This window comes from Rhea americana, unplaced genomic scaffold, assembly GCF_003343005.1.
Source record: "Rhea americana isolate MKP2758 unplaced genomic scaffold, rheAme1 scaffold_21, whole genome shotgun sequence".
In the NCBI taxonomy this organism is placed as follows: domain Eukaryota; kingdom Metazoa; phylum Chordata; class Aves; order Rheiformes; family Rheidae; genus Rhea; species Rhea americana.
In genome coordinates, this window is record NW_028186258.1 from 6,626,260 (window position 1) to 6,641,745 (window position 15,486).

The 15,486-nt window shown below is 37.9% G+C and overlaps 1 protein-coding gene across 1 annotated transcript in view; it reads right to left on the minus strand.

The window, feature by feature from the left end:
• Positions 1-14,677, minus strand: part of ABCA5 (ATP binding cassette subfamily A member 5) — a 33,289-nt gene extending 18,612 nt beyond the window's left edge. The window contains exons 1-17 of the mRNA XM_085304738.1: positions 14,556-14,677; positions 13,667-13,733; positions 12,911-13,032; positions 11,960-12,164; positions 10,764-10,922; positions 9,835-9,932; positions 8,638-8,867; positions 7,085-7,226; positions 6,168-6,356; positions 5,676-5,823; positions 4,647-4,815; positions 2,969-3,027; positions 2,270-2,380; positions 1,856-2,031; positions 1,292-1,411; positions 350-488; positions 52-142 (exon numbers count right to left, since the gene is read on the minus strand). Coding sequence (XP_085160864.1) covers positions 52-142; positions 350-488; positions 1,292-1,411; positions 1,856-2,031; positions 2,270-2,380; positions 2,969-3,027; positions 4,647-4,815; positions 5,676-5,823; positions 6,168-6,356; positions 7,085-7,226; positions 8,638-8,867; positions 9,835-9,932; positions 10,764-10,922; positions 11,960-12,164; positions 12,911-13,015 — 2,141 coding nt within the window. The 5' untranslated portion in view covers positions 13,016-13,032; positions 13,667-13,733; positions 14,556-14,677. The remainder of the gene's footprint in view (positions 1-51; positions 143-349; positions 489-1,291; positions 1,412-1,855; positions 2,032-2,269; positions 2,381-2,968; positions 3,028-4,646; positions 4,816-5,675; positions 5,824-6,167; positions 6,357-7,084; positions 7,227-8,637; positions 8,868-9,834; positions 9,933-10,763; positions 10,923-11,959; positions 12,165-12,910; positions 13,033-13,666; positions 13,734-14,555) is intronic.
• Positions 14,678-15,486: the final 809 nt, after the last annotated feature.

The following is a 15,486-nucleotide window of genomic DNA, read 5'->3' on the forward strand; positions in this document are numbered from 1 at the left end:
AAAAAAAATAGCAAGTGACAGCATGTAGTGGATATCACATAAAAAGAGTACCTCAAACGGTAGCCAATTCCCCATTTGCTTTTGAGAAAGAGAGAAGATCCAAGGCATTTTAACATCCCTTGAGAAATCACAGCTTTACGATCTAGAAACAAAATCAAAAGGCCGTTCGAATCAGAGTACTGTCAATCTGCTCCAACCCCAACCCCACCTCCCCCCYCTCAAGTATTTCAAATAACCCTGTTCTCCAGCGGTTGAAGGAGCATTGCCTTAGGCACTGTAATGTAACTGTTGCTTACAGACAGCCTCTGCCTTTCTGGACTGCATCACCCAGCATCACAGTARAACTCACCAGCAAGAATATCTGCCTCGTCCATGAAATGAGTACTGAAAACTGTCACGTGGTTCGCTTTTCTGGCTTTCAGGAGATTCCAGACAACATGTCGTGAACATGGATCCATACCTGCAGTTGGTTCATCCAGCAGTAAAACCTAGAGCCAAATGAGGAATATTTTCAAATCCATGTTCACATCTCATGAAACACTACTTAAACAACAGATATAGGCYGTTCTTTGTTTGAAGGCTGCTATTTAGTTGTTTAAAACATCTGGAAAAATTCTGAAGCATGTATAGCAGCTATCTTCGCTACTTTTTGAACACATAAATCACCTGTTGTGACAAATAGAAAAATCACAGTAASTTAATGCATTTATTCCTTTTCTAATACAATTATATTTAGCTATCTATTAAGGGATTATTAATGCACATGTTTTTAAAATCACAGCGAACTGCCACACTTATTTTAAAATATATACATGTAAAAGCACTCTCAATTCTTATAAGTCACAAACACACAGCTACGTTTGTCACTCCATGTGCTTGCTTGCATGACTTTGCAAGGAAACTCTGACAGCGGGTTTCTCTGTTGCAAGCTAAGCGTTATCTGCCAGACACAATTTGAAACTTTTCATGCTCAGACACAWTTTAAAACTTTTCATGCTACTTAGCACATGAAGTGATCAAATCCATAGCTATTGCCATCACCTAAACTCTTAACATCCTGAATCATAAAGGATGAGATGTTTAAGCCATTTTAACAGTCTGAGAAGAGGGATGAGAAGATGGGAACAAAATCAACAGCTGCTCACAGTAACAGCTCTCTCTCTCTCTCTGTGTGTGTGTGTGTGTGTGTGTGTGTGTGTGTGTGTGTGTCTGTGAGAAAAAAACCTTGATTTTAACAAAAAACATTTAGGTGTATTAGAAACAAAGTCAAGAATTTAACTGTCACACTTACCTTTGGATTCCCAAGAATAGCAATTCCTACAGATAGCTTCCTTTTCTGCCCTCCACTTAATTTTTTAGCTTGATTGTCTCTGATAGGCTGCATATCCAAATCTAACAACACTTTCTGCACCTTTGAAAAATAAGAAGCRGAGTTATTGTTAATAAAAGCAATGCACTAGATTTTTTTTTTTACAGGATTACAGTTCTCAGAATTCAGATTAACTGTTTTTAATTCATAGAATATTTGGTATTTGAACTGTGCACTTTGCTAAGAAACCTGTAAGTCAAGATCAGGGACTTAAACTACAGCAAGACTGTAAAAGTTAGATGTCTATGTTTGTACACAAATGCTAGAATTTAAATGTTTCACCAGTATTTTAATTTCCTACGAAGGAGTAACTATTCGTCTTTGTAAAAATACCCATCTACATTCTGCCTCCTTAYCAGATGTACCATAAGCTGACATTCCTTTGAACACTTGTCTTAAGGAAGTATCTTTGCAGCGTAGGGCCGTTCTGCCCTGTTAAATTAAAAATGAATATGCAACAATGATACTTACGTCTAGCTGACTTACCTCTTGTATCAAATCATTCTGRGGTATTCCTTTAATTGCAGCAAATATGGATAGATTCTCTTCCACAGTTAATATATCAAAGTGTATATCTAACTGAGGGCACACACCTGCTATTTTTCGTATTTCAAGCATTTCATCAATTTCAGAGACTTTGTGTCCATAGACAGAGACAAACCCTAAAAAAAGCCAAAGGTAACCAACTAAATTTTTTTCACACTGAGACAGAAAGTAAGCTAACATGGTCAGTTAAAAATGGACATTAATCTAAAGTGAACAGTTCTAGACAGAAGCCAAAGAAAAAGTTAGTGTGATTTAGAAAAAACACAAAAGTTAGTCTTCCATTTTCAAAAGAAAGGTTGAAAGAAAACACTGAGTAAAATACAGCCAGAATTTCCTAACATGAGGAAAMCTCACCATCTGTTGGTGGACAAAGCCCACAAATGATGTTCATCAGCGTTGTTTTTCCTGTCCCACTGTGGCCAAGCAGAGCTGTAATATGGCCTTCATAGATGTCAAAGGATAAATCTAGCCCAGCAAGGCAAAAGCAATAGAAAGAGGAAACATTAGTGATGTATCTGCATTACCCCGTAACAGGCTTGTATCACAGAGGTAAATTCAAATACTGACATATTGGGTATGCATTTACACTMTGCTCAAAGAAACACCTTACCTCCACACTTCGGTACAGCAACACTGCAAGAGCTGCAGCCAACAAAGCTGGGGACACTCACTGCTAGTACTATGATGAGACTTCATTTTAAAAGCAGTACAAGGTTTCATGCCACATGGGAAATGACATGAAAGGAAACAGGGAAATGGGGCAGGGAAGATCGCATTGCTTAACAACAACAGGGATAGAGAAGGGATAAGAGCAAGATGTCACTAGATTTTCTCATAGTGATAGAAGAGCTCCTCTTTTTGTGATAAAATTTTAGATAGATTACTGTCAAAGTGGTAAGAGAAGACAAACAATAGCACATCTGGCATTCATGCTTCAAGCCCCACCCAGCCAAAAGAAACCAAAAAGCCAAACTGAAACACAAAAGACCACTTGTAATTCAGTTATTGCTCCTCTGTATCTCATAAGCAGCTTAAAAACTAARATGTTCTTACTTCTGAGAGCCTCCACAGTTTCCCCCTTTTTCCTGAATGTTTTCTGAACACAGCTGATTCTGAAAGAAGACACGTCATTTTATAAACTGCTTTAAGATCTTTATATGTCATTTTGGTCGATTAACATTCTAAGACAGTCACGAAAAACAAGATCATGCTAAAGTTGCACAACATACATTAAAGAGTCATAGAGGCAAATCAAGAGACAGGACATCTTGTAGGACTTACTGCACCTCCCACATTGGTATCAGAAAATTTTTTCTCAACAAATTACTAGGTTAATATCTATGATGACAGAGTAATTTCAAATCTGTATTTCTTTCAGAGAGTAGAACAACRCACTGAAGAGCTCCCAAACTAGAAAAGAGGGCATAACTCTTCCTCAACGATTTCACAACCTGACAGAACATTTAACAGACAGAATATGGAAAAGAGGTGTTAGTACAATAGACTCCAAAGGTGTAACTGCTGGCAGCTCTCAACAAAAATCAAGCAAAGGAATACATGTATCTTTCTCTCCAAGAAAGGTAAAAACCTTCCTTCCAATCCCACCGTTCTTTGAAGTGTGGAAAAACAAAACAAAACAAAACAAAACAACCAGTTTATCTAAAGGAACAATGTGAAAGATGGGTTTTGGAGATGCATTTGAAAGCCTGGCAGGCTTGCCAATGAGGTCAGAGAGTGAGTTACAAGTATAAAGGATGGGAAGGAGAATGGGGAACGAAAGACAATGAAACCTGTATGTACAAAGATAGCAAAAGAGTGGAGGGAAAATGAGGGCAAGCTAGTATTGGGATGCTGTGGAAAGAGTCCATGGCAGATGAGCAAGGCAGAAAAGGTTACAATGTTCTCGCACGAATGTCAAAGCATCAGGAGAAAAAGCAGACCCTTCAACCTGTGCTGGACACTCTAAGAGACATGAGTAACACAGACAACATAAGACTAAGTCTGTCACTAAGCTCAAGTATTTATTTGAGCCTAGTAGAACCAACAAAGAGGACTGAAGATGGGTTTCTTTCAGGTCACAAAATAATGAAAACAAGGACTAAGGGAATGATTCTGAAAACAAACTCTGAGAAGCACTGGAAATACATGACAGTCTAGATGAAAGATAACTGACAACATGAAACAAAGTGTGAAAGATGAAAGCAAGTAGATCAGTTTTTCAGTTTTCTTTTACCCTCTTACATATGACATCTGGGGTAAAACAACCAAAAAGTTCTGCAGTTTATGAAGAACTTAGCCTTCACATAAACTTAGAATTTAACTCTCTCTCCAGCAAGAATCAGATGTATGCTAACGGAAAATAACTCTCCCAGAAGAGTAGGCGTTCCAACATCTGCAAACACTTACGCCTCTTGTGGCCTCAGTGAAACCGAAGGAACGGAAAATGGACTGTTTTTGAGAGGACTCCAGTTGAAGGAATACAATACACAAACAAATCYTTTCTTTAAGCTGAGTGATTTACCCTTGGAGGACATCCACGTAGTTGATGATGGGGCTTCATTGAAAATGGAAAATAGCTGTGCTTTGTGTGTGGAGAACTATCTGCAATGCATACCATATGCTATTTGAATCAACACACTAGAAAAACAAGAGCAATTTTCAAATCACACTTTAAATATCAGGAATGCAGGTGATCTGCTCACCTGAACTTGGAGAATGGGATGAGTCATACCTGATGGCTTCTTTTCCCTGAAATTCAGAAGGAACAGGTTCAACCATCTCACTGAAACTTAAACTGCCATTGATGCTGCTCTCATACAATTCCTTGTAATTTTTTCTGCGCTTTGACCAAAATGAGGGCTTCATGAAGAAAAACGATGTTCGGCGTAGTCCAAACTCYCCTGAGTAATAACAGAGAAAAAGAAAATTTCTTAATAGTACTGTAAATATATCTCAACATTTGAGTTCTGGCTATAAAACCTATGAATGATCCCACTGCAAGTTTAGGAGCCAAGTCTACATCCTGATGCTGGAGGAATCTAGGCAGCCAAGTTTATACTATCTGCATTTAGGCCATTATACCCATCAGTGGTCCTAGCAGATTCTGGTTTCTTTAAGAATTTAAATATATGCAGAATTTCTTTCTACTCAGGAAAAATTCCAAGTACTGAAAGAACGGTGACTTAAACATACACAATGCAAAGAAACAGAGATCATAAGCAAAGGAAGCTGAAGGGCCTAACCAGGGACTGGTAGCAAGATTAACAACTTTCTTCTGTATTTTGTGTTAAAACTACTGCTGTCACAAGGAAAGGTCTGGAACAGGCAAAGCAGTCTTTAATTTTCAACCCTGCAAAAATAAATTGCAAAGTCTGAGACACTAATTAACCCAGCAAAGAAGGTTTTCATCTTAAAAAAGACTAATACAAAAAAAAAACCCAAATTAGCTGACGTATCTAAAAGTAATCAATTCTAACCATGCTAATATCCTCCTTACATCTCACAGTTTTGTTATAATAAAGATTATTTCAGCAAAATAGTCTAAGTCATAATTTAAAATATATTTGTAAATAGCTGGCACCACCTTCTTTCTCCTTAAAATTGAAATTAGATGAACACCACACTATTACAGTGCTAAATGGCCAAGTAGTAATATCATAGTATGTTGGAGTCACTGAGAAAGGATTTCAGACTTGGGGCTCAGGATTTCAGGAAATTGTGACGTTAGCACAGTTCAGTTGAGTTTCTTTCATGAACATACCTGGAATAACCTGATCAAGGTAGACAGCTACAAGCAGATAAAATATGCTATCCAGTGCCAACAAAATAAGAGAGATAAAGAGTGGGTAAGGACCGTGATTTAGATTTGAAAATGTTGCACCGTCTTCATAATCTTCTAGATGCATGACCTGCCAACAAACAYGGACAGACTGAAACGTTACAGACCTGCAATTTTATCAGAAGAATGAAATGACAGCATGGTGCAAAACTTAGGAACAGAGAAGATCAAAAAGCRACAGGGATGACAGCAACAAAGAGTAACAGCTGTCTGATGGTCTTCTCTATTTTACTTGATATTAAAATCGCCACAGAGATTTATCACAACAGGCAATTTCCCCAGCATCATCAAGGCTTTTTTTTTAAAAAAAAATAACTAAACTTTTAAGAATATCTACATCTCTACCACTTTGAAGGAGATGCAAGACAAATGATTGCTATAAGGCTGCAATCCRAGAAGTACAAGGTTATTTACCTCTGCGATGCCAATCAGGAAGGTACATTGACACAAGGGACTCAGAATCCACACAGAAGACTTTGGGAAATCTTCCAGCAGGACAATATTAAGACCCACAAAACCAAAAGCCAGCGTTGCCAAGAATTCAACTATACCCACATTTTTTGACTTTTTAAATAGAGGTGTCAGCATAAGTGCAAAGAAAACCTAAGAACAAACAGATCAAAAAATATAACATGGTAATACATTAAAAAATGTAACAAAGCATAGAAAATACAAAGTAGAAAGACTGTAATTCCATTTTTGTCTCTGGTAATCAAATCATGTTCCTGGTTTACTCAATTCAGCATTAACCCRAGACCTACATGTCTTTTGAAAACAGACTATCAGGAGCAACAGATTTCTCAAAGACCTCAGGCAAGGGACCACAGAAGAGAACTACGAACGAAGCCATACTTGGCAGTATGCATACACACTCTAATTAGTGAACCTGCTTTAAGAAATATGTAGTAAAGAAATATTTTTAAATTGTTTCATTATGAATTTTGACCAGTAATTTGCTATATTTAATTGACTCTTGAGTTTAATCAGGGCTTTAGCATTATACTATATAGTAATAGCAAATGTTTAGAAGTAGGCATGATTTGGGACTTCAAAGTAGTCCCRCACTGCCATTTTCTGTTCAAAGATAGATAGTGGCCATAAATTCAAACACTTTGGTAAGGAAAGCTATTTCTCATAGCCACAATCAAGACCTGCACAAGCCCCTGAACCAGAGGGGACTACAGAAAGGGAATAGGGCACATAAGATAAGTGGTTACTGTTTTGCTCTAACAAAACTAGATCCAAGCTGTCTAGAAGAGAGAACAGTATCAGACAGGAATGAAAACCTCTTGGATAGGATGGCCAAATCCAACGAGATTGAGAATACTTACTGAAGAGATTCCGTAAAGAAAAAAAAGAAGAAATATCACAAAGGCACTGCTCTGGGGAAAGAGCGAAGAGGCTGTTGCAATGACCGCCATAAGAATGGACATGACGAAAATCAAACTTGCGTAGAGCAGCACCCAAGAAAGCCTACAAGCAAAAGAGGGGGGAGAGGGGAGGACACACACACAGACAAAAAAGTGAATGAATTCACAGTGCAAATTACTCACAAAAGCAGCTAAAACTACAGTTCTTAAACATTCCTGACTGCAAGCCTGTCCTTTGGTGCAGCAACAAACAACAGCCCCCAAAGGAAAAGAGCTCTTGCACGTATCAATGTAATTGTTTGAAGCATTAGAGCATGCCCATTGATACCGACTGCATCTAAAAGAAACAACTAGATGAGTCATGATATTTTTTGAACTTGTATAATTAATTCCCTAGTTTAACCAGAAGAGGGTAATTGAGCAGCATGTTTCAATAATTAAAGAAATCCTATTTAAATTTTAATACATTAGTCAATCCAGCAGCTGAGCAAGGTAATAAAATACTGTTCTGTATAAAAACAGAGTTGAAAGTCAGCGAGCAAGTCTAATCTCAGGAAACAAATTCGTCCAGGTGACATTTTCCTCATAACCAATTTGGTCATGTTTTTTTCAGTTGCATTACCAACATGCCTTTGCAGATCATGCCCATTTTACACAGGGATTCCCTGAACCCCAAAATTAAAATGATTTTCTCAAGATCACAAATTCTTAACAAATCCTGATGCATGAGGGGCAAGTGAGGACCACTAGCCAATGCTGCAGGTGAAGGATATAACTCATTCTAAACAAGACTTATCACTAAGGAAATACTACCAAAAAAAAGTCAAAAAAGAGCTTTGATAAAAAACAGAAGTGATCAGACAAAAATCAACCAYAGCTGACTGTTATGACACTCCACGACAAAGTCCTAAGATGATGTGGGCCATCACTGCTGGCAGTGCAAAGCTACACTCAGTTTTATCCCTACAGCTACTGATGTTTTCAAATCGGTGCACCCCCTTTTCTGGAAAAAAARTATGTTTTATTACATAAAATTTCCACCACAGTGGAGAAACAACTTAAAATCTGTTCAGACTTCTCTTTTTGTCACATTAAAATTATAGAGTCAGACTGGATTAATTATGCGTTGGGGAAATGCTGCTGATAAGCTCTGAAGAGAGACTGCACGTTACCTGTTTAGCCTCAAGAAAAAGTGTTACTGAGCCACAGCATTAAAAATGACAAAACAAATTACATGAAAATCTCATGTGTCATTTTATTCAATCCCTCCAAGTCTTCTGTATTTATAAATGAAGCAACATTACTCCAGTATTTACTTACAAAAACATGCCTACTTCTATGGTAGGTATACTTCTCTATGTTAGATTTTACAGAGCAGTTTGTTTTTAGGTTGCTGCAGTATCAATCTGATTAACTGAAAACATTTAGTGAACTAAGAATAGGATAGGTGGAGTTTATTATATATATTTTTTTAATTTTCTAGAATGGATAGGTTATACGGAATACTCACATACCAAAAGGCAGTGTCATGAAGTCCCAATATTTTTAAGAACTCCTTCAACTTCCTCTCTTTTTCTGCTACAATATGAATTGCCAAATAATACCCAAATGGTGAAAAAGCAATTACTAAGTAAATTAAAATGATTGCACGAGGAAAACTGTCTATTTCCATCACTTCAGCCTCTCCCATAACGACAACTCTTGTTAATTCAAGTTGTTCCCAAATTGATTGATTAGTCTTCAGCTAAAAGGAAAAGAAGAAGAGTTACGCTTGTATYGTTTATGATTTTACATCCCCATTCCACTCAGAAGAACAGCAGTGGTTTTGGCAGGTTTTGTAACCTGCTAATGGACTGCAATGAGTAAGTGCTTAGATTGGTGAAGAAGGTCCTCAGCTGATCCACAGTTAAGTGTCCTCTCAGCTTAGACACCTGTGAAAAGACATGCATTACTGTATCTCCTCCACTGCAATTTAAGCTGACTTGTTTCACCTTAGACATTTGAGACAGACAGCTACCACAGCTCAGCTGCCAYGTGGTAACTCATAAAACTCTGCTAAATCAGTTCTTCACCCAAGTTATAGCTTCACTGACATGGAAACATCTGGAGAYTTTGAGGAAAATCTAAGACCTTAATTTCCCCAAATCCCAGTCTGAAAGCACAGAAATAGAACATCTGAAGAGATGGAGATAAAATGGACAACAGCTTTGCAATTCCTAGCACTTAAAAAGATGAGACTAACTGAGAAAGATGTGATGSGAGAAAAATACTTAGAAAGGTATTTCACCAATCAGGAAAAAACCCAGCAAGGCAAATGTTACAGCAGCAGAGACAAATGAACAGTGTTCACAGCACGGGAGGGTGTGTGCATGTGTGTGCATGGAGAGGAACGCAGCCCATCTAACCACTGCCCTTTTTGTTAAAGCATCTGAAGTACCATTTTGGGGGCACCACAGTCACTTATATTTTAATGATTGCTATCACATATGCTTCAGACTCATTTAAACACAACAAATGTCCACGTTATTCAATTGGACAAAAAAAWTTCTGTACAAAATATGGCAAAACCCACAAACAAATATCCTGTCTCTTCAATGGATGTAAACTAATGGCTAGTAAGGTATTTTATACAGTTAACAGAGAATACAAAATGAAGGCAATTCAAAGATTTSTACTTCTTTGGTCTTAATACACTGTTTATTTACTCTTACCTGTACAATTGCTGCATCGATGCAGGCTTGCAGRGCTGTAAATCCTGAGTACCAGTATGTTACAGATTCACATCCTTTCACCAAACTGGAACAACTGGCTATAGAATAATCAAGGCATTTAAAAAAAAACAAAAAGCCTGAGTTACATCTGTCCTGCTCCCAATGTAAAGATGTCACAGGTTGATACAATCCATTATAAAAGGTAGAAACAACTTCCAAAACATATATATATATATATGCATACATAATATTTACACGAGTATGTGTGTGTGTATAAATATATATAAAGGACTAAAAAATAAAAAGGATTAATTTGCAGTACTGGATTCAAAAGGCTCCCTTCTCCAGAGCAAACAAAACAGCATGAGGGATATGCCATTAAGCTTATAACTGCTATACAAACAGTGAAAGGATAACAGGATCTGATGAGCTATCAGATAATCTTCTGGGTGGTTTATGGAGTGCTGTCAAAAACCCCCTGAAAGCCAAGAACAGAAAAACACACGGAGCATTGCTGTCTCCTATGTTCTGAAAACCCGCAAAGCTGCTTCACTGAAAAAGCCAAGTCATGCCAGGATGCAGCGGATCTACAGACTTGCACTATGCGGCAGAGAGCACGTCTGCAGAACACAGCGCGGCAGGGCCAGCACCAGCGCACGGCCTGGCCTGAACCACGGGGGGACGGCAGCTGGAACGGGGAGAGCAGCGGAGCTGCGCCAGGCCGGCGCCGCACTGAAGCTAACCTGCGCACCTTACTCATTTCTGCATTATGCTAAATTACACAGCACTCCAAATAGCTTCATTTATTGTAGCACGCAACATCAGGCCAAAAAAAAAAAAAAAAAAAAAAAAAAAAAANAAAAGAAAAATGAGGATCTGATTTTCTAGCTTATTCCTTAGGAAGTAAAAATAAGAGTGTTCACATGTACCTCTTGACTCCATGTAAAGAGAAGACATGGTAACAGAATCAGGAAATCTAAGCTGGTAGGACATAGCATCGTTGAATACTACGCCCACAAAGTTGGAGCGTTTAAAAGCACCAGCTTCTTGCAGTTCTTCTTCACTTAAATATTCTTCTGTGATTATGCCTGCAAGATAACAAATCATCATGTTGATTTAGATACTAGCACAGCAGCAAGAAAAAACTGTGCCTATTTTAAAGCAAAGTCATGCCAGTCACTGATAATTAGTTTCAATTTGGATATATATAGGGCTATATTTTTGTCCTGGTAAATAATATTCCCATGAATATAAGTCTGCAGTAGCGCCATGTTAATAGCAGGGAGAGTAATTCAAAGGGAAGTTTACCCCAGCACCTTTCCCTCAATCCTTTTTCCCCATTTCTCCTGTAATAACAGCTTCTGTGCCCCAGTTCTTACAGGCTATCTGAGAATTTATTTTCAAGTACCAGCCCTTTTCAAGAAGGGCAGATTAGCTGGTATAGAGGGTTAAATATGTGAAAATACAGCATTTTGCCACTGGCTTCAGCAAATGACTTCAGCTCTCAGCTCACAGAGAGCACAGCAGCAGTTTTAACAGAGAAAGATACCAAAATAAAAATACATCAGAGTGGTTTGGGATATATCAGTTACCGCTAGCTGTGTCAGCTATGTAGAAAAAGCACTTTAAAAAATCATTTTTAAAAATCAAGGAAGTGACACAGTGTTAATGGGAACTATAATCAAAGAAAATCATTTTCCTCACAGTAACAACAGGATTGAAAACTCAGCCTAGAATATCGGCAGATCAATATCATCTGTTGAATTTACCCCAGGATATCACAGTATAACACCAATTAGTTCTAGAGAGTTTCAGTGGCTTTTGGTACTTTGCATTTTCTCTAAAAACCTTTCCTTAGCTACATAAGGCTTGTTAGCTGTAACAGGAATATGTACGTGAAGAATATGAACTACTCTGAGGAGGCAATGCAAGAATATTTACCAACCAAACAAAATTTCTTCACAGTCTATTCTCTCTAGCTGTGATGGAAAAGAAATGCTTTCCAGTCTGTCAGAAGCAGACAGGTCTGATCTACCATTAGCAGCAACAGTGAACTTCCTCTTTAAACACAAGCCACAACACGAGATACGCTTAGAAAAATAAAATGCTCAGGCATTCAGTATACCATCTTCAAAGTTATCGAAAGCCACTTTCTTCATGATTTCTCTTGCCATGCTGCTTGGTGGTGTGTATCCAATGACAAAATTCACCAGCAAGGAGGTATCTAGTGTACCAAGATCGGTGTCGGGTATCTCGTTGTATTTCTTATGCGGATGCATCATACTCATGAGTATTAGCCAAAATAAGAAAAAGAGTGGGAAAAGAATTTCCTATATGAAAAATATAAGAAAAAATGAGAATTTCAAAGAGAAGCAGTAAAAAAAAAATTTCCTGAGTCATGCAAAGTTTAAAGAAGAGACTGTGTCTTTAATTGCTTGATTGTGAAGATTCCTTAATGATTTCAATGCAATAACAGATTTAGCACCTTTAGTGCCAAAACCTTCTCTGTAGTAATGTAGYAGGATTTTAATAGCATGCACCGCTAACTTGAAAAGCCATTTTAAAGTACAAAGGAATAATTCCACTCGCTCTAAGTATCAGTAAATTTATGCTATTTATAAAAAAGCAAAACACAGACCATGAACCATTAAATAAGTCAAGCCAAGCACTGCACTGTCTCTTGTTCACCTCAGAACTTCCCTTAAAACATCATATATGTCATCTTTGCATAAGGCTAAACCTTCAGAGGAGATTAAAAGATTTTAAAGAGCTCTAGCCCTGCTATACCAGTCAGCTATGGTCCCCAGGAAGCAGGCAGACTTTTGTGAAAGTGCACTAAGATTGCATAATTAATTCAAGGATATCTTCTAGATAAAAAGGTATATTCTTRTGATACATTTCCAGTTTAAGGGTTGTAATAGCTTCTGAAAAGGCCTATTACAAGCCAGAAATCAGGGCAGATCTGGAAGCTTCAGAAATACTGTATTGAAGCTGAGCATTGATTCCAATTCAAGAACCACTTAAACGTAGAGTAACCGTAGACACAAACATGASAGTAAACAAGCTATCCACTTACCTGAACACTACTTTTTTTAGTCCTGCATTTAACGAGACAGTTCTTGAATAAAAGAGCTTTGGTTTGTCTCCATACTCCTGCCTCTCTCCGAGTACTTGGTGCCATTTTTCAAGACTAGTTTGCTTAACAGAAAAACAAACAAGCAGGATAAAATGACAAAATAATTCAAAAACACATAAGCCAAGCAGTTACAGCTTTCACTACCTMTAAAAAGCACTCTCCAATATACTTGCTAGACCCCTGCTACAGTAAGAAATTGTTAGCACTCATTTATAATCAGAAAGTTGTGCAAAGAGGAATGGGAGAGACCTCAAGATATCACCTGAGTGATCTTCCACTCAAAGACAGGATCAGCTCTACGCAAAATAACAAGATTGAAACTAACTTTGGCTTATTTTCATTTTATTACACAGATACTATAAACAAAGTTATTCATCTCAGTGCTTAATTCCAATGTCCAACTCGCAAGCTCAGGGCAGCTAGCCAGACCAATGCATTTATAGAGAGAGACATTACCCCAGGCAAACTGTGCAATTTACTGTGAGTAATTCTTTTTACTGCAGCAGATGTAATACTACTTATTTTCCTAATTTACCTTTTCATTAGGCAAGCTGAATGAACGCTACAGAGTCTCTGAACATAAACGTTTGGGGAAAAAGTTTGGAAAATGCTCTTTCCACAAGCGCCATTTAAATTCCACTGAGACATACTTTGTGAGCAAACAGTAGGTTGGGGAATTATCAGGTTTTGACTCACAGTTCTGCTACCAACTTGCTGTCAGAGGTGTGAAGTCACTGTTTAATCTCTATCTCCATTTCCTCRCCTATAAAGTTGAAACACAATCATTAACTGCCCAAGAAAGATCACATGAGAACAAATGCAGCTCTTTATATTGTTTGGCAAATACAAGCTACTCTAAATGATTACCAGCACCATTTCCAGTTCCTATCTTACTAGCCTAGCTAAGAAGATCAGTGCCGAACTAGTCACATTGCAGGGTCTTGCAAACTCAGGAGCACATCAGCTGTCTAGCATCTCCTTCTAATGGAAAGATGGTTGGGATAACACAAGAAGAAACCATTCAAATGGCAGAAAGCTGGAAACTGAAACTCTCTGTACCAAGATGTTCTCTTCTGAGATCACTCACACATGGAACCAAACATCTTGGGCCACAAGTCTTACCTGCAGCACTATATGCCACAGGTGAACAATTCAGTCATTTTTCAACATTTGAGTCAAAATACAGTACAGATTTTTAGAATTTATCTATATTTCAGGTTTCCTGGTTATCAACTCATTCAAAGAGTCGACAAATGTTTTTGGTGATTGCATGTTCAGAGTGGTTTTGTAACAGGACCTGGCTGCTCTGCTGTCTTCTAGAAAACAGGCAGTTCAAGGCTCCTTCCTTGCTATATTTTTAATATGGAAATCTATTTTAGGAATACAAACATTACCTAACTACAGTAACACATGAGGTTGTTCAGATGTTAGCACCACTGCTASGAGTTTAGCTTGTGCAATGAAAAACTTCAAACGATCACACTGCTTATAGACAGGCATTTATATCAAAGCATGCATTTCCTTAAGAGTAGAAGGAAAGAGAGGAGGGGAAGGACATCTGCAAGCAAACAAAACCACCACTCACCAGCTTCTCAGACTCTGATGCTGAACTTGGCTCCACACAGGCTAGTTCACAGATGCTCAGAGCCTGTTGGGTCTGTGGTCCCCCGCGAGGCAGCGAGGCTCTGGCCAGGCACATACAGCATGAGGGCCTGCAGGAGACATGTTTGCAAGTCCACTGAAAACGAAGCCTTGGGAACAGGTTCCAGTCAGAGCAAGCAACTACTAGACTACCTTTAACAGCACTGAAACAAATTCTACTTTAGAAATTAAACATCTTGCTTTTTCCTCTTCCTATAAAAAACAAAATGCTTAAATGTCACCATAATGCCACTAATGAATTCTTGCAGGAAAAAAAAATAATGCAATAGCACTAGATGTTTTCAAGTGAGAAACGCTTTAAAATGACAGATGATTTAAAAATAATCAAGAAAAGCAGCTATTGCTTACAGATTGTAAAAATCAAAGCGTTTCTTCTCTCTGTTCACAAGTACTAAGCATTCAGACTTCCACTGCTCGAATTTCAGGAGCAGATTTCAAGCGTTTACAAGAGGAGAAGCTCCACTGACTTCCTTGCTGAATGCAACATGACTGGATTAAACAGCATAGTGTTCCTCAGTTACGCTTTGTTTTAACCAAGCCCAGAAAAGCGGCAAAGCTAATTTAATCACATATAATCACTAAAGTTAATGACTGCTCTTTCCTTTCTATCCAGTGAAAAACAAAACAACAGCAACAAAAAAAAAACCCAACAAAACAAAACCATGCACAGTGTCAGTTGCACATATCCGCTGGAATGTTTTCATGCTTTAATTCACATCATTTAAGTTAACTACAAGAACACTAATTCATTTCTTGGTATTGCTTCTGGGAAGCCACTGCAGCAAAGTTTCTGAAATTACGTTACAAACGATCAAGAACACTGAAAACCATCACTTGAATGCTGAAGAACTGTA